The following is a 22,885-nucleotide window of genomic DNA, read 5'->3' as shown; positions in this document are numbered from 1 at the left end:
TGTAGACCATTTCTAAAAAAACACCCAATGCACACGTACATACATTGCATAAAGGAACACAGGTCAAACCCTCCCTCTCACACAATCAGAAAACCCAACGTGATACCATAAACAAAGAAACAGGACACGCCAAGAATAGCAAAACCCCACCTGGCCTTCTAAACCCCCCCTCCCAATCCAGAACCCACAGAAAACCCCCTCAATCCATCATAGAAAACGATCAGCAAATAGGGAAACAAAAAGAACATAAGAACTGCCGCTGCTGGGTCAGACCAGTGGCCCATCGTGCCCAGTAGTCCGCTCACACGGTGGCCCCCAGGTCAAAGACCAGTGCTCTAAATGAGTCCAGCCTCACCTACGTACATTCCAGTTTAGCAGGAACTTGTCCAACTTTGTCTTGAATCCCTGTAGGGTGTTTTCTCCTATAACAGACTCCGGAAGAGTGTTCCAGTTTTCTACCACTCTCTGGGTGAAGAAGAACTTCCTTACATTTGTATAGAATCTATCCCCTTTCAACTTTAGAGAGTGTCGTCTTGTTCTCCCTACCTTGGAAAGGGTAAACAACCTGTCTTTATCTACTAAGTCTATTCCCTTCAGTATTTTGAATGTTTCGATCATGTCCCCTCTCAGTCTCCTCTTTTCACCCGACCACAGAGGAGGAGTATGAAAGCCACTCCTACAACCCATTCAAGATATCACTGTGGGCTTTATGAGGCAATGACAATATATAAGGTCTCCAAATTTGAAGGAAAGTCTTTTTCCTCTTTAAGGTCGATCTAGCTATCCTACGTTCTAAGAGCAACAAAACATGCAGGCGGTTCTGCCATGCCCAATAGGAGGGCGGATTCTCACCCACCCAAACTGCTAATATTTCCTTCTTACCAAGCATTGCCACCTTCCTCATAAAGAGACGTGCGCCTTTTCGAGGGAGACGAAAAGCTTCATATTTATCTAATAACAAACTAGCCAGGGACATAGGAATAGTACTGCATAAGAGATGTGCTACATAATTCACAATTTTGCTCCAAAAATCCCATGTAGTAGAGTATAGATCTATGGTGAGGCCCCATCTGGAATACTGCGTACAATTCTGGAGGCCTCATTACCGCAAGGATGTACTGAGGCTTGAGTCAGTCCAGCGAATGGCCATCTGGATGGTCTCGGGACTCAAGGATCTCCCGTACGAGGAACGGCTGGATAAATTACGGCTATACTCACTTGAGGAACGCAGAGAGAGGAGAAATATGTTCGAGACGTTCAAATACCTCACGAGGTAGAAGAAGATATCTTCTTTTTCAAAGGTCCGACGGCAACAAGAGGACATCCATGGAAAATCAGGGGCGGGAAATTGCACGGCGACATCAGGAAATACTTTTTCACCGAAAGAGTGGTTGATTGCTGGAATAGACTTCCACTTCAGGTGATCGAGGCAAGCAGCGTGCCTGATTTTAAGAAGAAATGGGATCGTCACGTGGGATCTCTGCACAGAGATAAATAGGGGAGGGTCATTGGGGTGGGCAGACTAGATGGGCCGCGGCCCTTATCTGCCGTCTTTTTCTATGTTTCTATGGCAGGACCAAAAAGCATGGAGAAATGAATGGTTGAGTTGAGCATTTTTTGACAATCCAGCGATTCATTATATCCAGATTTATGCAGCTAATATCAGGTAAAGTACGTGCAATGTAGCACTCGGAATTGACATTCTCTCAGATCAGTGCTTACCGAAATGCCTGGTATTAATGCAACCAAATTTAAAGTAAGTTCCGGAATTTGCGCTTCCTGGCTCCACTTGTGACGCAACAAGTCTCTTATTAACAAGGGCAACCAGTAACTGTAACACCTTATGAAGACCTGATAGAGTAAAACCATTTTCCTGAAACAGATCAACCAACTCCCTGATCCTTGCCTCAACAGGAAAAACTAAATCATCTCTATGTAAGGAACCCACATAATGCTGTAATTGTTTGTAGGCCAAGAAATCCCCCTGTTGTTTTTACATTTTGTAAAACGCTTTGTTTTGACTTTTTTTGTCAGTAATGGCAGTATATCAAATAAAGTAACTGTATGGGGGGGATTGGGTGGGTGTCAGGGGTTCAGAGGGGCCCGGCAGCAGGAGGGAGTGGGCATCCCTCCTGCTGATTTGAGGGGTGAGTGTCAGGGGGTCCTCTGCCGCAGCCGGGGTATTTTCCCCCCCCAACCAGCTGAGCCACAGTTTCGGGGAGTCCTGCTGGCTCAGCCAATCAGGAATTCCCGTGCCACAATCAGCTGATGGCAAAGGATCTCTCAGCAAGGATAGGCAGCTGAGCCGTCTATCTTTGCAATCAGACAAGTGTGAGTCTCTAACTGGCGCCAGTTGACATGGGCGCTGGTTAGAGATTGGGGGGAGGGGTAAGGCATCTGTCCTTTCAGATAGACGCGATTCTGCATAGGATGCTGGTACCCGATTCTCAGCTACTTCTTAGGTAGTTGCCGAGGCCAACGTTTTATACAGAATCAGGCCCAAAAAGTTCAGCTTTAGGCCTGCCCTAGTCTCTCCAAAAACAAGCCTAGATCATACCGCCTACAAATCCCAGCATTGTAAAATGGAAGATAAACATTTGATGCATATCTGAAATGTGAATAGTCCATCTAAAATGACCACTTTGATGTTCTATTTCTCAAGAGGTCCATAAACCTTTTTAAGAGTGGAATTTACCTGAATGTAACTCACAGCTGAAAACTGTGTTTGCTAATAATAATAAACTTTATTCTTATATACCGCCCTGCCATAAGTTCTGAGCGGTTTCCATAAAGAAGACTATACATTCAGTGAAGTATGCAGCGAAACTGGACCCCTTTATCTCCAATTTGCTGTCAACAACTATCGACTTTAAATCATTCTGAAAGGAAATCAAAACCCTACTTTTCAAAAAAACTATACAACCTCCCAACCGAACCTAACAAGCAACCAAACCTAAACCCTTCTCCTAAATTGTAATTTCCGGCATCTATTATGTAAGCATCATCCAATTATAACTTCCTAGAAAATCCCAGCTATCCCCCTCTATTCTACGCCTGATCTGTATACATCCTCTGAATTGTAACTTCCTGGATATGTCCAGCTGTCTTACACTGTAATCCGCTTAGAACTGCAAGGTAAAGGCGGATTATAAGTCACTAATGTAATGTAATGTAATGTATATAATCAATAAGAATAAAAATCCATGGGATTTCAACATTTTTCCAAATAATTTAGTCTAAATCCAAAAATTATAGAATTACTCTCATGCATTCAATTAGCTTTTAGATCTCTGAGTGAGGAATAATGGAATAAAACAAAAATCTATGTTATAAATGATATTGATTTAGTTTTATTGATCGGGATTTCTTCATCTCCTTTATGAGGAGATTTACCCAAACAGCCTAGGAAGGAGAAGATAAGAAGTGGGTGAGACAGATGGGAAAAGTTACCCAAAAGAAGCAGCTTGACCGTTCTGGCATCTTTGTCAGCATCTTCCTTGAGCTTCTTCTCCAGCTCTCTAGAATGCTTCTCTTCGGCACTTGCACCAGCTCCCATCCTCCAAAGACCAAAAGTTCAATAGGAAAAGAGAAAACACAAGAGAAATGGAAAATGCTCCCCTACCCCTTGCCGCCTTTCTACGCCTTCGTTTGTAATGTAAAACCAAAGAAGAACTCATCTCTAGGATCCTAAATCCGACTTGCTCCACTTCTTAGGAGGATTTTGCAGTCTCTACTTGTCAGCTGATCTAAATTAGACAATCCCAGGAAATGACAGGTGGAGGCAGAAGCAGATGTGAAAGTTCCAGATTTTCCTTACATAATTTTGCTGTGCTCAGCTGAAAGAGCTAGACTAAAGCAGACAGTTAAGCCCCTGCCAGAAATAGCAACCTTTAAAACACTCTGTGCTGAGTCCAGCTCCATCTGGAGCTGGAGACATTCATATGAGAGATCTGCTCATCTCTAGCCAGGATGCATTCCAATTTGAATTTATCCTTTCAGGAAATGTGAAATGGTACCCAGCAGTACTACTTAAATGCTTTGAAAACACCAATGAACACCAATTTGCGTATCCTCAAAAAAACCCTAATTAGCTACAAATGAAAGCCTACAAATTTATAAACACGAAAAAGTTAGTTTTTTTAAGTGCAAGTCAAAATGTATGAGCTTGAGATGTCACCCCAGCCAAATAAGCAAAATGACCGTGAGAAAAATAGGCAAAGGAACCATCTTAGTAACAAACTTATCTGCAGCAAAGAAGAGGTGGAAAGCAGGACAATAAAGATAGCTGGAAAATAATAAATAGAAATGCTCATAGTCTAAACAACAAAATACCAGAGCTGCAAGCTTTATTGTTGCAGTACTTTGATATAATCACTATTATACATTGATGTTTGTGCTTCTTGGGCTTCCCCTGATGCTCAGCACTGCAGTCCGTTGGTGCCAACAAGGACGACCCTCTGTGACGGGTCCAGTGCTCATCAGTCTCGGGACCTACTAACAGTGCCCAATGTTGAAAGAGATATAGACCTCCTCGATGCTGGTGCACTCCCAGTGTGTTCTGAAGCAAGAGCACAGGTCCAAGATTAGAGGTACAGATAATATGCAACAAAGCAAATGAATAGAAAAATCAAGTGAGTCAATTGGAGTCTTAGGCCATATCCATTCCATCCCAGAATGCTCTGGGAAGGAAGCCTAAGGCCCTGATTGGCCCAGGTGCCTAAAGACCCTCCTAGACCTAGACCTCCAGTCCAGGCAGTCCTGGGAGAGGCTCACCAGGTGGTTTAACAGGCTTGCCTCTTACCTTCAAGCTGTAAGTATTCTCAGCCAGCCTCATACAAATAATAATGTAAAACAAATTATAATTTAAACCTATATCAAATTGTTCCTCTTTAGAAACACTTCCCAAAGGGAGCAGTACTGGGATTTGAACTTACAAACTCAATTTCATCAGCAAACCAGTCCATTTACAATGTGACTTCTACCTCTGTGCCACACACACCAACATGTCATATGCTAGGAATAATAAAGAAGGGGATCACGAACAGATCGGAGAAGGGTTATCATGCCGCTGTACCGAGCCATGGTGCGCCCTCACCCGGAGTACTGCATCCAGGACTGGTCACCATGCATGAAGAAGGACACGGTACTACTTGAAAGGGTCCAGAGAAGAGTGACTAAGATGGTTAAGGGGCTGGAGGAGTTGCTGTACAGTGAAAGATTAGAGAAACTGGGCTTTTTTTTCCCTCGAACAGAGGAGATTGAGAGGGGACATGATCGAAACATTCAAGGTACTGAAGGGAATAGACTTAGTAGATAAGGACAGGTTGTTCACCCTCTCCAAGGTAGGGAGAACGAGAGGGCACTCTCTAAAATTGAAATGAGATAGATTCCGTACAAACATAAGGAAGTTCTTCTTCACCCAGAGAGTGGTAGAAAACTGGAATGCTCTTCCGGAGGCTGTTATAGGGGAAAACACCCTCCAGGGATTCAAGACAAAGTTAGACAAGTTCCTGATGAACCAGAACGTACGCAGGTAGGGCTAGTCTCAGGGCGCTGGTCTTTGACAGAGGGGCGCCGTGTGAGCGAACTGCTTGGCACGATGGACCACTGGTCTGACCCAGCAGCGGCAATTCTTACGTTCTTCTTATATTCAAAACTGTTTATTGGTCAAAAGCATAATCCAAAACCACAATGACAACAAAGCAGTACAGACCAGATTTTCATAAACCCAAAACCCCCCTCCCCCCACCCAAAAAAGGCATAGAGCAGCATGAGAGCAGGTACAACATATACATAACTACTATACAGTCAAAAATATTCAGTATATGGCTATGAGCATACCCAGTCAAAGAGGCCCAAAAAGGCTCCCACATAAGTTGCAATTGACAGCCTTTAACTGAGTCTGTCTCAGGAGTTTCCAAACGTTCCATCTTCAATTGATTAATCATCAATTATCGCCATTGCCACAAGGTAGGGGGATGTGCATCAAGCCAGTCTACCAGAATAGACTTCTTCCCCAACAATAATGCATGCTTCAAAAAAGTACATAGATCTCTCGGAACAGGATGAGTCAAGGCTGAAGTAGTGAAAAGCATTTTCAAATGAGGAAAACAAGTATTCCAAAGTTTAGCTTTGTGATGGTGAAGAATCCTCCAAAATCTCAAAATAAAAGGACAAGAATAAAACATATGCTATTGTATTAAATATGTTTTACATTGGTTTATAGGTGTCCTGTGTGGTTTTCTCTGTCTGCCATCTTTAGTTTAGTGGACAGAGTGAAAGGGAGATGCTTACACATTCACCTAACAAAGGGGAAAATGTAACTTTGGTGCAACTGTAAAAGGTTTCATAAGGGGCTGCTCTGAGATAGTAAGGACACTGTCATTGTGTACAATTCTGGAAGCCGCACCTTCAAAAAGGACACGGTACTACTTGAGAGGGTCCAGAGAAGAACGACCAAAATGGTTAAAGGGCTGGAGGAGTTGCCGTACAGTGAGAGATTGGAGAAACTGGGCCTCTTCTCCCTCGAACAGAGGAGATTGAGAGGGGACATGATCAAAACATTCAAGGTACTGAAGGGAATAGACTTAGTAGATAAAGACAGGTTGTTCATCCTCTCCAAGGTAGGGAGAACAAGAAGGCACTCTCTAAAGGTGAAGGGATAGATTCCGTACAAATGTAAGGAAGTTCTTTACCCAGAGAGTGGTGGAAAAATGGAATGCTACTAAAATGGTGTGTGGTCTTCGTAATAAGGCGTATGGGAACAGACTTAAAGACCTCAATCTGTATACTTTGGAGGAAAGGCGGGAGAGGGGATAAGTTCCTACTGGAACAGAACATATGCAAGTAAGGATAGACTCAAATAGGGCACTGGTCTTTGACCTTAGGGTCACCGCTTGAGCAGACTGCTGGGTATGATGGACCACTGGTCTAACCCATCAGCGGCAATTCTTATGTTCTTGTATGTTAGAGACGTTTAAATGCCTACGTAATGTAAATGTGTTTGAGTCGAGTCTCTTTCATTTGAAAGGAAACTGTGCAATGAGAGGGCATAGGATGAAGTTAAGAGGTGATAGGCTCAGGAGAAATCTGAGGAAATACTTTTTTACAGAATGGGTGGCAACCTACTTTGGTGTCCTTATTATAAAAGTTCTCAGGCAGTAATGTTAGGGATGTTCCTTGGCAGACAAAACTGGTCAGAATGGGGTTGGCAGCGGCCAAATGTTTAATAGCATTATATTGGAAGAAGCTAGCTGCTCCACCAGAAGAGGAATGGTTAGAGAAATTGCGAAAACTTGCACAGATGGAATGTATAGCTGCTAAGCATTATGGTTATTATGACTTCCAAAGGCGGACTTGGGACAAAATATTTCAGTGCATTTAATTATTTCCTCATGTGGGGTGGGAGGGTGGGATAGAGGGGGAGGAGAGGTGTGGTTAATTGGGAGTCTTTTTGAAGGAACAACGAAAGGACTTCCTCATGGTGTTTAATTTGTTGGGGGTTATTATTGCCTATATTGGTTTACTTTATGTTGGGTGGTGGGATTGAGATATACTTATGTTGGGGGTTTTCTCCTTTTTTTTTTTTTTTTATATGCTTTGTTGAAAGATTGTAATATCACGGATTGGTTTACAAATGGTGCCTGTATTGTTTATATTCATTATAAAATTCTAATAAAAATTGATTAAAACAAAAAAAAAAAAGTTCTCAGGCAGAGCAGATTTTTGTCTTTAGGATACCTAGCGTGTGTTAGTGCTTATGGTGATTGGGCTGTCCTTCCTGATTCTCCTTTAACTTTTTGTCCCCTATATCGGCTGCAACTCTCTCAATTCCATTTACCTTATTCTGTTTCATGGCTTCTGACTTTCACCACAGGGCCATTAGCAGCTATAATACTGAATAATGTGTAACAGATGTGTTTCTCTCAAATAATTCATCTTTTCTCATCAATTTAGGTGACTATGCTTATTTTCTCAGAGACGGCCTACTGTATATCCCCTGAGGCCACTGCTAGAACTGGCCTCAGAACACCAGCTTGCACCTGGCCAGGGTCACAAGGGATAAGTTGAGATCTGAACCCACAGCTTCAGGGTGCTAAGGCTGTTGCTCTAACCACTACACCACAGTGAGATATACAATAGTGTGCCACCCCATACTGTTCATATAAGCTAAGCAGGGCTAATTCAAGGGGAAGGAAGGACAGACAGATTGAGATATTGAGGTTTAACCTCCCTTGCTTTCAATGTCAAAGGCCAGATATCTGGGCAAGTTCTCCTTAATTCCATAGCTTTCAGTAGAAATAAAACCTGAATTTCTCAATCTGTCCTTTTTTTTTAAGCTATAGGGCTTGTCAAAAGTTGGGGGTACTTCTCCAGTGTGTTAACATGCTTCTCTTCTTGTACCGTTTCAGCTTTTCTGGACCATCTGCCCACCTGCCCATCCTCATGTGACTATGCAAGGATATCCTGGTCATATAATTCCTGCTGCGGTATTGGAACATCCTGCAACCTATGACCAGCTGCTTCCCACTGCTACAGTGTGTTTATGTTTTGCGGGGAAAATCTTTGGTTGACACATTTGCTCATTAAGAACCCAAACCTGTTCCTTGTTACACACCCAGATTACTTTCTTTAGGTTTCGGTGGGTGGGTACCATATGGCTCTAGAAAACAGGATGGATTGAGAAATCCAGCTTATAATTCCATAGCTTTTATTTGAAGATACATCAACATTTTACTATCTGAGACCTCCTTACTTCTATTGCACTCAGTGGAAAGAAGAAAAAACCAACTATTGCTGGGCCAGAACCTAAAGCTCTGCCCAGTTCTAGGCTTAGGTTCCATCTACTGAAGTCTCCATCAAAGCTCACTCCAGCCCATCTAAACCATCCCAGCCATCGAAGCTCTCCCCAGCCCATCCTCAACCAATTGACCATATACAGGCATAGACTGTGAAAGTCTGCCCAGGACTGGCCTTAACTTTTTTTCTGATTCGAGATCCTCTATGTTCATTCCATGCTTTTTTTTAAACTCTTGTCACTGTTTTCCTCTCCACCACTTCCCTCAGGAGCGTATTCCAGGCATCCACCACCCTCTCCGTAAAGAAGAATTTCCTTACATTGCTCTTGAATCTACCACCCCTCAACCTCAAATTATATCCTCTGGTTTTACCATCTTCCTTTCTCTGGAAAAGATTTTGTTCTATGTTAATACTTAAGTATTTGAACACTTGAATCATATCTCCCCTGTCCCTCCTTTCCTCTAGGGCAGGGGTCTCAAAGTCCCTCTTTGAGGGCTGCAATCCACTCGGTTTTTCAGGATTTCCCCAATGAATATGCATGAGATCTATGTGCATGCACTGCTTTCAATGCATATTCATTAGGGAAATCCTGAAAACCTGACTGGATTGCAGCCCTCAAGGAGGGACCTCGAGATCCCTGCTCTAGGGTGTACGTATTCAGGGTTTTAGTCTCTCATTTGTCTTTTGGGGCAAACCTCCTATCATTCGTTGCCCTCTTCTGGACCGCTTCAAGTCTTCTTACGTCCTTTGCCAGATACGGTCTCCAAAACTGAACACAATACTCCAAGTGGGGCCTCACCAATGACCTGTACAGGGGCATCAACACCTTCTTTCTTCTATGGTCACGCCTCTTTCTATACAGCCTAGCATCCTTCTGGCAGCAGCCACCGCCTTGTCACACTGTTTCTTCGCCTTTAGATCTTCAGACACTGTGACCCCCAGGTCCCTCTTCCCATCCATGCATATCAGCCTCTCACCTCCCAGCACATATGGCTTCTTCCAATTACTAATCCCCAAATACATTACTCTGCATTGAATTTTAGTTGCTAGATATTAGACCATTTCTCTTAACTTTTGTAGATCCTTTTTCATGTTTTCCACACCCTCCTTGGTGTCTACTCTGGTACAGATCTTGATATCATTTGCAAAAAGGCAAACCTTTCCTTCTAACCCTTCAGCAATGTCACTCACAAACATAAATACTTTCCTCTGTGAACGGTGCAGAATCTACTCCATTTTCTTGTGTTACTTTGCTAGACATACTCCTTAGAAGAAACCATCAGCCAGGTCCAGACATGCCACACGGCTGAAGAAGGTGTCTCAGCTGACAGATGGTGGCTAAACGTCTCCCCAGTCACACCCAAAGAAATCACATACTGGTTAAAAAGGATTTAGAAAAAATCATCCAGTCTAGACATATGTCTAGTGAAACTACTCTGCCAGGCGCCCCCCACCTTCCACCTCTGGCTGACAGACCTGACCAATACATGCCTAAGTACGAGCCTCTACCCTAACGTGGTATTGCTGATACCGAAAGCCCCAGGCCTAGACCTAACCAAGGAGCTTCTGCCCCATAACAGGAATACCCTGGCCAGTGAGGCTGTTAGAATTCTGCATCAACACACGACTATCCGACTTCATTAACCAATGGGATGGTTTTCACAACACACAACATGGCTTCAGAGTTATGCACAGTACCGAAACAGTTCTACTGGAACTAACCTCAAAAGCCTAGAACTATCTGAGGAAAGGGAAACAGTCAGTTCTGATGCAATTTGACATCTCAGCTGCCTTTCATACAGAGCAGGCTGATTTTAAAGATGGCAAATTATCCATACCAACTGCTGAGCAAATTGTATATAGATATGATAAACATTGCTTGAAATGTCTGTATGTCAATGTCAGAAGCCTAAGAAACAAATTGGAGAACTAGAATATACTGCACTAAATTAAAGGATTAAATTAAATTAAATAACAGGGGAAGAAAACCAATGGGATACTCTCATAGTGGGATTCAAACTATATCGACATGATAGGGTTGATCGAATTGGTAGAGGCATAGCCTTACATGTTGAGGAGGGCCTTAAATCAACTGAAAATTCTATAGGAGCAGAAACACACCATGTGTAAAGGGGAAAAGGATAGAGATAGTAGTGTCTGGGTCTGCTATCAGACAGAGTCTTAGGGTGACGGTCCATCTTAGAATCCATGAGGTCATCCAAACCTTTGCCAAACAATAACTGCTCCTGAAAAGACAGTCTTGGAACTGGAATCACCTTGGAAGAAGCCTTGGAACTGGAATCAGCCCACTGTCTGAACCAAAGCATTTTGCAGCCAGAGGAGTACGCTGACACCTTTACCATACTTGCATAAGGTCATACAATGCATCTGCCATGTAATCTGTCCAAGCCCCCAAAAAAAGATGAGGAGGGAAAACCACCATCTCACTCTCCAGTGTGCACATTTGAGAGAGATGGATGTAATGCCTAAGGCAGCTGTGCAGAATTTCCCGAGTACCACATCCACAAGGTGGTCCTGCATATCCTCTAACACTACACCACCCACACTGGGGAAAGAGGTGTGCTTAGTCACCTGCGCCACCCAAAAAATCCACCCTGGACTGATTCAAAAGTTGCTGACCCTCCTGTGCCAGAGGATATCAGCGTGACATAGCTCTAGCAATTTTCAGAGCACCCTCCGGAGAGTCAAACTACTCTGAAACCAGAACACGTATATCAGGGGAAGGTACCAGACTGCAAGAACACACCACAAAGCGAGGAGGAAGAAATAGATGGAGCCGGCTGAATGACCAACATGAACTCCTGCAAAGATTCAGAAAAGGTCAGAGGTCAGGCAGTGCAAGTACAGTGGGAAATTGAATCAAGGACTTGTCTAAAGGAGCAAAGCCACTGAGAGATGCCATGGAGGCGAATTGGGAGTGTGCAGGGGAGAACACTGGTTCTGAAATCCAGAGTGCAAAAATTCTGAAAAGGTGTCTGGTTCCTGGGGCATAGATCACTTAAAGTTAGCTAAACTGTGACTTTCTGAGGCTGTACAGGGTCTGCAGCCTGGCAGACAGAATTACCAACCATGCTGAGCCCTGAAGACCACCCTGCTGGGCTAGATGAGCATTTGCTCACCTGCTTCAGCGGGGGAGAGGCTAAGCTGGATGCTGCGGCATGTGGCACAAAAATGCTCTAAAAATGCGCAATCCTGTCAAGAATCCACATGAGGAGAGCCCAAGGATTCCATCCCAGCAGGTTTCTAGGCAACATTGAAGAAGCAGGGAGCTTTTTTTTTTTTTTTAAAAAAAAGCAGCACTAAAAATCCAAGATGGCCACCATCAAAACATTTGCGCCAAATTCTTGATATTTTTTTCACACTTCCCAAACTCTAAAAACGGCGATTTTAGGATTTTTCAGGAGGGGGAACTAATGGGAACATTCAGAAACACTCAAAACCCCACTTTTCCAATCTTCCCCAATGACTCTCGCAGGCTGTCAGCCTGTGTACTCGCTGTGACCTGAGAAGATCTGTGCTGTAGCCTGCTTTCAGCTCTCTCACAGTAGCTGGATGAGAAAATTCATTACCACAATGATGGGAATAGTTCTGTAAAGCTGATCTTCGGGCTGCCAGTCAAACTCCTATGTCTGACTACACCTCCACCCTGTGGACCAACGGATGAGCACCAGCATGGGCAGAGGCATGACGATGCAGCTGGCACCCTGCAAGACACCGTTTAGCCTGCTAAGGACAACTAACAGCCTGCGACCGACCCTTGATTATCAGTAGGTGACACCACATCTGGGACAGCCCTGATCTTCAGAGAAAACTATGCAGGCCGGCTAACTGGTACCCATAGCCTGTCAGCTACAGACCGGTCTGTGATTTCTCAAGCAGGCAGAGCTTCAAATTTGCTTCAAGTATTAAATTGCCTGAAGCGAGGATGAAATTACATTGAACTAAAAATAATAAAATGGGGAGAGGAGAGCAAACCCATCTGCAGATATGCTATGCAAAAGGAAAGAACTAAAGGTGGTGTCCAGTGTAGGGTTACTAGACTTCTGGATTTCCCTGGACATGTCCTCCTTTTCGAGGACGTCTGAGGTTCCGGACAGCTTTTCAAAACTCGTCACTATGTCCAGGTTTTGAAAAGCTTCCTCAAAATCGTGTCGGGCAGGTCATTCACGCAGGTGTGGATGCCATGTGGTGATGTAACACGTGTATGCCCTCCTGCCTGAAGAGAGTAGGCAGTGGGGGAGCGGGAATGAGTGGGTTTAGGGGGCGGGTCTGGTGCAGGGGTGGGCAACTCTGGTTGTTGAGGGCTGGAATCCAGTCGGGTTTTCAGGATTTCTCCAATGAATATGCATGAGAGCTATTTGCATGTGTGCATATTCATTGGGGAAATCCTGAAAACCCGACTGGATTCCGGCCTTTGAGGACCGGAGTTGCCTGCCCCTGTTCTAGGGGGTCTGGAATTTAGTAAAATAAAATCTGGCAACCCTAGTCCAGTGGAGTGGATTCCTTCTGTCTACTCTAGCCAGAATGCCCTGGACAGAGGGAGGACGCCTCGTAGCGCCTCTTCGGCTCTTTCTATCGCCTTCTTGAAGATACCCAGGTTTTATGTGATAACTTGTAATGGGGAAAAACCACAATTCCCAGCATTCCGTATGGAGCTCGTGCCGGAAGTTCCGGCTTTACCGGAAGTTCCGGTTCGGGTGCGGAAGGAGCGAGGCCTAGCGCGAAGCGACGGCGTCTGAGGGGGGGGGGGGGAAATAATGTCATGACTGAAGGGGCGAAGCCGACTTGTAAGTAGAGCTACGAAGCGGTGGAAGAAGGACGTCTGATGCCGAGCTGGGAATTTGCGCCTCGGAAAAGCCGCTTCATGTTTTGCCTCAATGTCAAGTGGGCAACTGCTTTGCACTGGGTGGCATTTGCCACTTCTAGTTGAGAGACTCATCCTCCCCACAGGCCTTGCACCAGAAACTTATGTAATTGAAAAACAAGGGTCATAAACAGTTACTTTGCAAACTCCCCCCCCCCCCCCCGTGCAATTCCAGCCATCGGTGGGTCTCTAGTTTGGGTTTCAAAGCCTTCAGTGAAGTCAACCATTGGGCAGCTTAACCTGATAAGTTTTCATGTCTAAAGCCTCTTTGACCACACTTCTCTGGCTAATTCTGTTTCCCCTGCCTTATGTATTTGCCTTGATTGTTCTGCTTTCTTTTAAATATTTTGTACTTCACTTCCCTTCCCTGTGTTTATGGGTTTGTTAAGTCTGTTAATAGTCCTGCAGGACTTAATTAGTGTTAAATATTGTAATTTTATTATTATGTTCATCGCTTAGAAATATGATTAAGCGATCAATCAAAAACCTTATTAAACTTGAAACTGGACAGAAAAGGCGGGATAACAAATCTGAATGGACTTGAAACCTAGGTTCCTAAGCCTTCTGTTGCTTTCCAAGCCAAAGCTCTGACTGCTTTTATTATTCATTTGTTGCATTTTATTCAGTTTAGGCACCACATTTGCTAAAATAGTTTCTGGAAACTGATATTGTCGACCAGATGATGTAACAGATGGAGCAGAGAGTAAAAAATAAGGTGGTGGTTTTGACACACAGCAAATATTTTCTCTTTTAGGCCAGTAATATGAACTAGCAAGGCTGTGTGGGTGCACAAACTTTATCAAGACGTCATTTTCGTCAACCGATACTTCAGTGATGTTTGCGATCCAACATTTGTTATCATACATTTATGCAACATAATAACCAGGGAGCAGTTGTGATTTCTCAAGCATGGCATTATAGTGGGACTACTCAAAGTTTTGGCCACAAAGTAAGTAGTATCATTTGAACCTTGCTCATACATTTGAATCAAGTGGCATAAATTGATGATATTCTCTAGTTTCAGTTATTATGCTGCTTTCTTTCCCTCTCCCTGAGATTTCTTGTTTTCATCAAGTTCTTCTTTGTGAACAAATATGTGGTATTTAATTCCATGTATATTTTAATCACAGAAATAGAACAAATCTTTTGATGTCAATATTGGATTATTCAATGGTCTTTGAAGGATAGCTCTGGGTGCCTGTAGAAATAAAGTGAGTTATACAAAATGAAAAGTTGAATGAGTGCAGGATCATTTCTGCTGCTGGACTAACAGCTCAGGATATCAGACAGTTAAGCCAAACCACAGAATGCACCTTGTGTCATGACTATATGGACTTGATTGAAGAAATGAAGAGAAAAATTGCATTACCTGAGAGATCAAAAAAAGTACTCTCTGCTCCCTCAGTTGACAATATCAGTTTCCAGAAACTATTTGGCAAATGTGATGTGTAAATTGAATAAAATGCAATGAATGAATAAAAGCAGTTAGAACTTCAGCTTGTGAGCCAAGAGAAGAGACCCACTGAAGGCTTTGGAACCTCAGTGAAGAAATCAAAACTACAGGCTTGGGAACCTGTACTAAGAGACCCACCTGTGGCTGCTATTGCACAGCTTTCAGGCGTGACCTCTAAGGTGATGAGGTTACTGGTTCACATTTCTTGAACTAGTAGTGGCATTGCCACCATGGACCAATGCAATCAAATATTTTCCTCATGGGTTTGGATCGCTGTTGGCGAAACTGTGGGGAGCGAGGAGATTTTATACATATCTGGTGGTCCTGTCCTGGAGTGTGACCTTATTGGCAGCGAGTGGGTTTTTTTTTTTAGTTAAGATCTTTCATAAACATTGATGCCTGTTATTAGAATGTTGTTTACTTAATGTGCGAGTTCCAAGTTTGTCCACTCCTGAGCAGAAATTGGCAGCTGCCAGACTTGTGTTGGCGTACTCACAGGGTGCCTCCTCTTCCAAAGGTTTATTCTCGTTTGGATTATTTATATTTAATGTCTCATCTTACTGCATTGAAGCATAATACACTTGTAGCTTATCATAAGGTTTGGGACCCATATCTCCACTGGAGACAACACTCTACCTAGTTTACTTTGTGCTGTTGAGTTTTGGGGGGAGGGGAAGCTTTGTGTCTCTTACTGTTTTGATTTTTGCATTTTGTATTGCTTTGGGCTGTGTTCTGCTGTAAAAATTTTATAAATAAAGATATGGAAAAAAGAAATGCAAAACAGTTTATAAGTTGAAGAGCATGCAGTGCATACCCCTAAGGGTGCGGGTACCGTGTGTTGAGAACCTCTGCTCTAGTACCTTGTGTCAGCAGCAGTTTTTCATTTCCAGTGCTTTCCTCTTTCTCCGTAGGTATTGGTTGTTTTCATTGCTGTGGAAAGAATAATTCCTTTCTCTGTTGGTCTGCTAACCCTGGAGCGAGATGTGGGGAAGACCAGGCCCTTTCCGGTGAGTCCGTTTCAAAATTTATTGCCGTATTTAGATTGTGTATTTAGAAGTTTAAGTTAATTTATCCATGGAAATTAAAAGCCTCTGCTATGCAAATACCACTGTGCTACTCGGAAACTGGTACAATAAGAGGGTGACTAAAATGTGATTCCTAGTGCCTGCTGCTGTTTAGAGAGAGTCACAGAGAACAAAGAAAAAGGAGCCTAAGAGGGAAAATAGCCAAAAGAAAACAAAAAGGAAAAATAATAAAGAATTTCATAATGATAAAAAATGTTTTTCCCTTTTGCTACTAAAAACTTAGCTGGTTCCAGATATAGTGCTCCTAGCTTAACAGGTGAGGATTGGCCTAATGGTAGAGCTGATATCTCAGCACCCTGAGGTTGTGGGATCAATCCCAGTGCTGCTGCTTGTGACCCTGGGCAAGTCACCTAATCCTCCATCGCCCCAGGTATAAAATAAGTATCTGTATATATGTAAACTGCTTTGAATGTATAACCTCAAAAAGGCGGTATACAAGTCTCATCATCCCCTTTCCATAACAATGTTACTTACAAGCTTATTCTGCAGTGTTACAATGATACGTGTATACATCAGTGTTTAGGGGAGAGTGTGGCACAGTGGTTAAAGCTACCGCCTCAGCACCCTGAGGTTATTGGTTCAAAAGTACAAAAAATCCTACGATGAGGTACAAAGAGTGTTGGAAAAAAGAGATTGAGGATCTCAGAAACCCGCTTGGAATTAAGTGGATAAACCTTAAACCAAGACTGACTGACTGGTTCCAAGTTTCCATCATCGATCCTCTAAACCTCTCCTTATTCTAAAACACTTCTGCTGCATTCCATAGTCCTGCTGTCTTCCTTCAGCACAGCCTCCTTTTCCCCACTGCTGAAATTCTTTGATGCCTCATGAGCCATCTTATTCTCATGATGTTTCTCAGTCTTGCCACCATCTCTCTCATTTCCTTTACTTCCTTAATGAGGGATTCAAGCTGAAGATAGATGGCACATGGAACCACTCCCTCTGCCTGGGTAACATTTTCTGTCTGCACAGAGACAGAAGCTGTAACCTGAGCAGCAGCTTTGGTGACATGATGTTTTCAGTCATACTGTGGTTGCACCTGGAAAGAGGAGATTGTACGAAGATGCTGATTAGTGGATCTAAGAGTTCTTTAAGTAGTATGGGGAATAAAAAGCCTGTCCAAAAATGCTGCTAAATTTGACTGTCTGATTTTGAACGTTAAAAGAGCTAGTTTATAGGATATTCTATGTTGAACTGGATGCCAATGAGCGTTTTATAGGAGAGGTGTGACATGATCATATTTTTTTAAAAATTTGTAATAATTGTTATTGCTGTATTTTGTACTAGTTGAAGTTGCATAAGAACATAAGCAATGCCTCCGCTGGGTCAGACCTGAAGTCCATCGTGCCCAGAAGTCCGCTCACGCGGCGGCCCAACAGGTTCAGGAACTGTGCAGTAATCCTCTATCTATACACCTCTATCCCCTTTTCCAGCAGGAATTTGTCCAATACTTTCTTAAACCCCAGTACCGTACTCTGCCCTATTATGTCCTCTGGAAGCGCATTCCAGGTGTCCACCACACGTTGGGTAAAGAAGAACTTCCTAGCATTCGTTTTGAATCTGTCCCCTTTCAACTTTTCTGACTGCCCTCTTGTTCTTTTATTTTTTGAAAGTTTGAAGAATTTGTCCCTCTCTACTCTCTCTATGCCCTTCATGATCTTATAAGTCTCTATCATATCCCCTCTAAGTCTCCTCTTCCCCAGGGAAAAGAGACCCGGTTTCTCCAATCTCTCAGCATATGAAAGGTTTTCCATCCCTTTTATCAGACGTGTTGCTCTCCTCTGAACCCTCTCGAGTAACGCCATATCCTTCTTAAGGTACGGCGACCAATATTGGGCGCAGCACTCCAGATGCGGACGCATCATCGCCTGATACCAATGGCGAGATAACATCTTTCGTTCTGGTTATAATACCCTTCTTGATTATACCTAGCATTCTATTCGCTCTCTTAGTGGCCGCTGCGCACTATGCCATCGGCTTCATTGTCACGTCCACCATTACCCCCAAGTCCCTTACTTGGATACTCTCATTTAATAACATCCCTTCCATCGTATAGTTGTACCTCGGGTTTCTGTTTCCCACATGTAATACTTTACAATTCTCAACGTTGAACTTCATCTGCCATCTCGTACCCATTCCCCTAGTTTGTCCAAGTCCCTTTGCAATTCTTCGCAGTCCTCCTTTGTCCGAGCTCCACTGAATAGTTTAGTGTCGTCCGCAAATTTTATTATCTCACACTTCGTCCCTGTTTCCAGATCATTTATGAATATATTAAATAGCAGCGGCCCGAGCACCGAGCCCTGCGGAACACCTTCATGACCCTCCTCCAGTCCGAGTAGTGGCCCTTCACTCCTACCCTCTGTTTCCTACCCGCCAACCAGTTTCTGATCCATCTATGTACGTCTCCTTCCACCCTATGATTCTTCAGTTTCCGGAGGTGATGTTCATGAGGCACCTTGTCAAAGGCTTTTTGGAAATCTAGGTATATGATGTCTATGGGGTCTCCTCTGTCCATCCGTTTGTTAATTCCTTCGAAGTTAGGCACGATCTCCCCCTGCAGAAACCATGTTGGCTGGTTATCAGAAGTTCGTTTCTTTCAAAATGTTCATCAATGTTTAGCCTTATTTCTTTTTGGGGTATGCCTTTATAAAGGGAGTTGCAATAGTCAATTTTTGATATGATTGATGAATGAATTTTTGATAGAGCTGATGTTAGACATAACTGGGACTGCAAAGCCCAGGCCATGCTTTAGCTTCCAGCTGGCTTAGGGCTGACTCTGACCAGGGGGCAGTTGCCCTACTTGTACTCCCCTAACACTATTCCTATCATGTGTGACTGAGGTATTCTGTTAGTATGATATTTCTGTGTAGCATTCTGTAATAATTTGGCTTACTCAGTTTTCTTTAGAGTGAAGGGGTTATATGTGAAGGAGCAGCGAGACAGGGGTTTTGTTGATCCTTGCTCTGTATTTATAAAATGACAATTGTACAGAGTATAAAATCATAACTACTTGAGGCTTGTGCAGATGGGATCAGATGGTTTGCGGGGACAGGTTGGGGACCGAGCTCATGGGGGCGGGGCGGGGACAGGGACAACATTTTTCCCCATGTCATTCTCTAGTACAAAATTCTGCCCTTCAGCTTGGCATCCTCACCCAGAATATTCACCATCAGAAGCTTTAAGGGGCTCAAGGACTCCAAGTTTTCCCTTATCTTAATGATTGGCTCATAAAAGATGCCTCTCCTCAAGAGGTGTTCTCCGCAACACAGTCAACAATTCTGTTTCTTCAGAAGTTGGGGTTTGAAGTCAACTTTCCCAAATCTCAACTTCATCCCTCTCAGACTCTTCAATTCATAGGAGCCCTGCTAGACACAATTCATCTCAGGGTGTTTCTACTTCAGCAAAGACAAGACAGTTTGATTCAACTTTGCAATCAAGTTTATCATCTTCCATTCATCTTGGCTAGACAAATAATGATCGTATTAGGTCACATGGCGTCCACAGTCCATGTTACCCCTTTTGCGAGGCTCCATGTCAGGACACCTCAGTGGGCCCTGGCATCTCAGTTGTCTCAAACTCTCGATCCACTCTCACAAGAGATTAGTCAATCTGCAGTGGTGAATGAATTCCTCCAATCTTTCCAAAGGACTCTTGATTCAAATCCCTCCATATCAAAAGGTTTTGCCCACAGACTCATCTAAATATGCTTGGGGTGCTCATCTGGACGGTCTTTGCACACACGGTCACTGGTCTGCCCAAAAGTAGCAATACCACATCAATCTCTTGGAACTCAAGGCCATTCGCAATGCTCTCAAGACTTTTCAACACATTACAGTGGTGCCTCGCACAACGAACGCTGCACATAACGAACTTCATGTCTTGATTCACACAACGAACTTCGTTTCACACAACGAACTTCGTTTCACACAACGAAGTCGCCCGAGCTGCCGATGTATTGCATCCTTCCGCGCAGGCACTGCAGGCAGTCGTTAGTCACTGCGCTTAACTGCCCTCTCTCACTGTATACAGTCGTCCTTTTAAGATAAACTCAATATTTTTTATATATCATGGCTTCTAAAAAAAGCAGGGAGGTGATTTCTGTTGAAATGAAACGGGAAATAATTAGAAGGAGTGAATGTGGGGTAAAACAGTGTGACCTCGTCAAAGAGTTTGGCCTCAGCAAGACCACCATTTTCACCATTTTGACAAATTTATCTTTTTTTATGTCATCTTAGCATATTTTATGCTGCAGAAAGAATTATTTTTTTTAACATGTATTGTTATGGGAAAACGCGTTTCACATAACGAACTTTTCGCATAACAAACTTGCTCCTGGAACGAACTAAGTTCGTTGTGTGAGGCACCACTGTATGTCCAATCAAGTCCTCCTAATACGCACAATCAAGTTGCAATGTATTACATCAACAAGCAAGATGAAATGCGCCTACATACATCATCGGGACACACCCTCCAACTCCAGACAGCCTGGAAACGGTCCTATTCCTATTTCTTACCAAACTCTGGAACAGCCTACCTCCTCGAATCAGAGCCCTTAAAGGACTTGTTAACTTTAGAAAAGCTGTAAAAACCTACCTTTTTACCTAGTGGCTCCCTCAACCCTTCATCAGCATCAGTAAGTAATCCTATACGAAGATATCTTGCAACACACTGTATGTATAACCCTTTCTGAGCTCTTTGGAGAGGACAGGATATAAACCTAAATAAATACATTTATTCCAAATAATGTCACTGACTAAAGAAAAGAAAATTAGGTAAGACACAATTTTTTCTTACTTGAGTTCAGTGAAACTGGTAATACATGATAATTATATTGCGAAAGGGCTGATCTCTGGATTTCAGGGCTTGGTCTGAGTAATTGGGGGTGAGTTGTTGGTTTAAGATTGCACATTGGCCTAGGAATAGTGGTATCCAGAAATTAGTCAAATACAAATCAAAGTCCCTGACATAATCACAATTTGGTTCTGGCTTTATTTTGATCCTGTATTGTATGTTAAATCACAAAATTTCATGTAGATTGCAAACTAAAACCTTAGAACAACATTTACTCCTTTCTTGTCAGAAACATCAACATTGCAGTCCAGATTTTTTTTCTGCCCCTATTTGTGAGGCACCACATGTTCCTTGTATATAAATAAATGCTTGTAATAACTTGAGTCTGTTTTTTTGCAGTGGGAACCCAGAAGATCGATTTATTCCAAATTGGAATCGTGATTGTCTCACGGCCCCTAAAAGTCACATAAATGAGCAACCAGCTGGCAGCTCTTCTGGAAGAGATCCTCTGCCTTTCGGTTTCCCAGGTCAATCCAGGTTTCCAATCCCTCAATTTACATCTCGCGAGAAGCCAGTTTTTGGTTTTGGAGCTCAGGATGGTTCCAGGGCTGGCTTCAGAGTAGAAATGCTAGAACAGGCTTTTCATGCCCGTGACTTTCCTTCTTCTGATTTTCAGGGTAGAGATGCTGCACTACTGCATTTCAGGTCTAGGGAGATGCCTCGATCAGAATTTGTAGACCGGGAAAATCACCCTTTGGACTTCCTAAATAGAGAAGCGCTACATATGGATTACCGAAAAAGGGATGCAGTGTCTTTTGATTACAGGAGTAGAATGATGCACGCTGCAGAATTAAGAGGCCGGGAAATATCTAGTCTGAGCTATGGAGAGAGGGAATCTGTTTCAGACTTTCGGAGTAGGGGGATTCCTTCATCTGACTTCAGGGACAGAGGTACACGTGATCTAGACTTGAGGGGCAGGGATCATTCCCAATCAAATTTAACAACTTTCTTGGACCTACTGGACAAGGATGGAGCCCAGACAAGCTTTGAGGGTCAGGGCACATCTGATATGGACTTAAGGGAACATGATGCTACATCATTGGACTTTGATGAGAGAAGTAAACCCAAATCAGATCAGGATTTTCGAGAGTGGGATATTTCTTCTGCTGTGGACTTTGTCAAAAGACTTGTTCCTCCTCCAAATACGTCTCTTCTGGAATTCCTGCACACACTCTCTGCTGATCGCTTACCAGATCAAGAAATCCCTGGAGGCAGCACAGATGAGATTGAAAGGCGTGTGCGTGATCCTACTTTAGAGAATCCTTCTTTTAAACACCATGAACTCCGAGGCAGCAATGTTAAGTCACAGGGACTGCTGAAGCCAGAGGAACCATCGCATGACTTCAGGAATAGCCAAGGTCATCTCTCCAATCAACAAGACCCAAACAAAGTTTCCACTGATGTTGCCAACATGCAGCAGGCCCCTGCAGGAGAATCAAACCGATTACAGCCTTCTGGACACAAGCAAGGGGCAGAACTGGACTTCCTGGGAATACAGGACACAGACTACAGGAACATGGAGTATCGTGATGTGGATATGCGTTTCAGTTATGGTCATGGGAGAACCACGAAAGATTCCCTTCAGGTATGTGTTCCAGTTTCGTACGATATTCTCTTTTTACAGTGCAACTTTCAAAAGAGGGGGGATGGGATTTGATATACTGCCTTTCTGTGGTAGTGGAGAGTTAGGTGACTTGCCCAGAGTCATAAAGAGCTGCAGTGGGAATTAAACCCAGTTCATGACCTGTGTAAAATATGATCTCACAGAAACGGCCCAAAGCATGAATAAAAGAGAGGGACAAATCTCAGCAA

General features: G+C 43.3%; 2 protein-coding genes across 2 annotated transcripts in view; one reads left to right on the top strand and one right to left on the bottom strand.

Moving 5' to 3' along the window:
- GNAT1 (G protein subunit alpha transducin 1) overlaps nucleotides 1-3,556 on the bottom strand; it is a 49,004-nt gene extending 45,448 nt beyond the window's left edge. Inside the window, exon 1 of the mRNA XM_033926339.1 lies at nucleotides 3,451-3,556. Within this exon, the coding sequence (XP_033782230.1) occupies nucleotides 3,451-3,556 (106 nt within the window). The remainder of the gene's footprint in view (nucleotides 1-3,450) is intronic.
- Nucleotides 3,557-13,523: 9,967 nt separating this feature from the next.
- LOC117351395 (RNA-binding protein 6-like) overlaps nucleotides 13,524-22,885 on the top strand; it is a 109,309-nt gene continuing 99,947 nt past the window's right edge. The window contains exons 1-4 of the mRNA XM_033926625.1: nucleotides 13,524-13,865; nucleotides 14,439-14,633; nucleotides 16,049-16,144; nucleotides 21,413-22,658. Of these exons, the coding sequence (XP_033782516.1) occupies nucleotides 16,119-16,144; nucleotides 21,413-22,658 (1,272 nt within the window). The 5' untranslated portion in view covers nucleotides 13,524-13,865; nucleotides 14,439-14,633; nucleotides 16,049-16,118. The remainder of the gene's footprint in view (nucleotides 13,866-14,438; nucleotides 14,634-16,048; nucleotides 16,145-21,412; nucleotides 22,659-22,885) is intronic.

This window comes from Geotrypetes seraphini, chromosome 17, assembly GCF_902459505.1.
Source record: "Geotrypetes seraphini chromosome 17, aGeoSer1.1, whole genome shotgun sequence".
Taxonomy (NCBI): Eukaryota; Metazoa; Chordata; class Amphibia; order Gymnophiona; family Dermophiidae; genus Geotrypetes; species Geotrypetes seraphini.
Note: the sequence above shows the minus strand (reverse complement) of the source record. Positions and strands in the feature narration are given on the sequence as shown.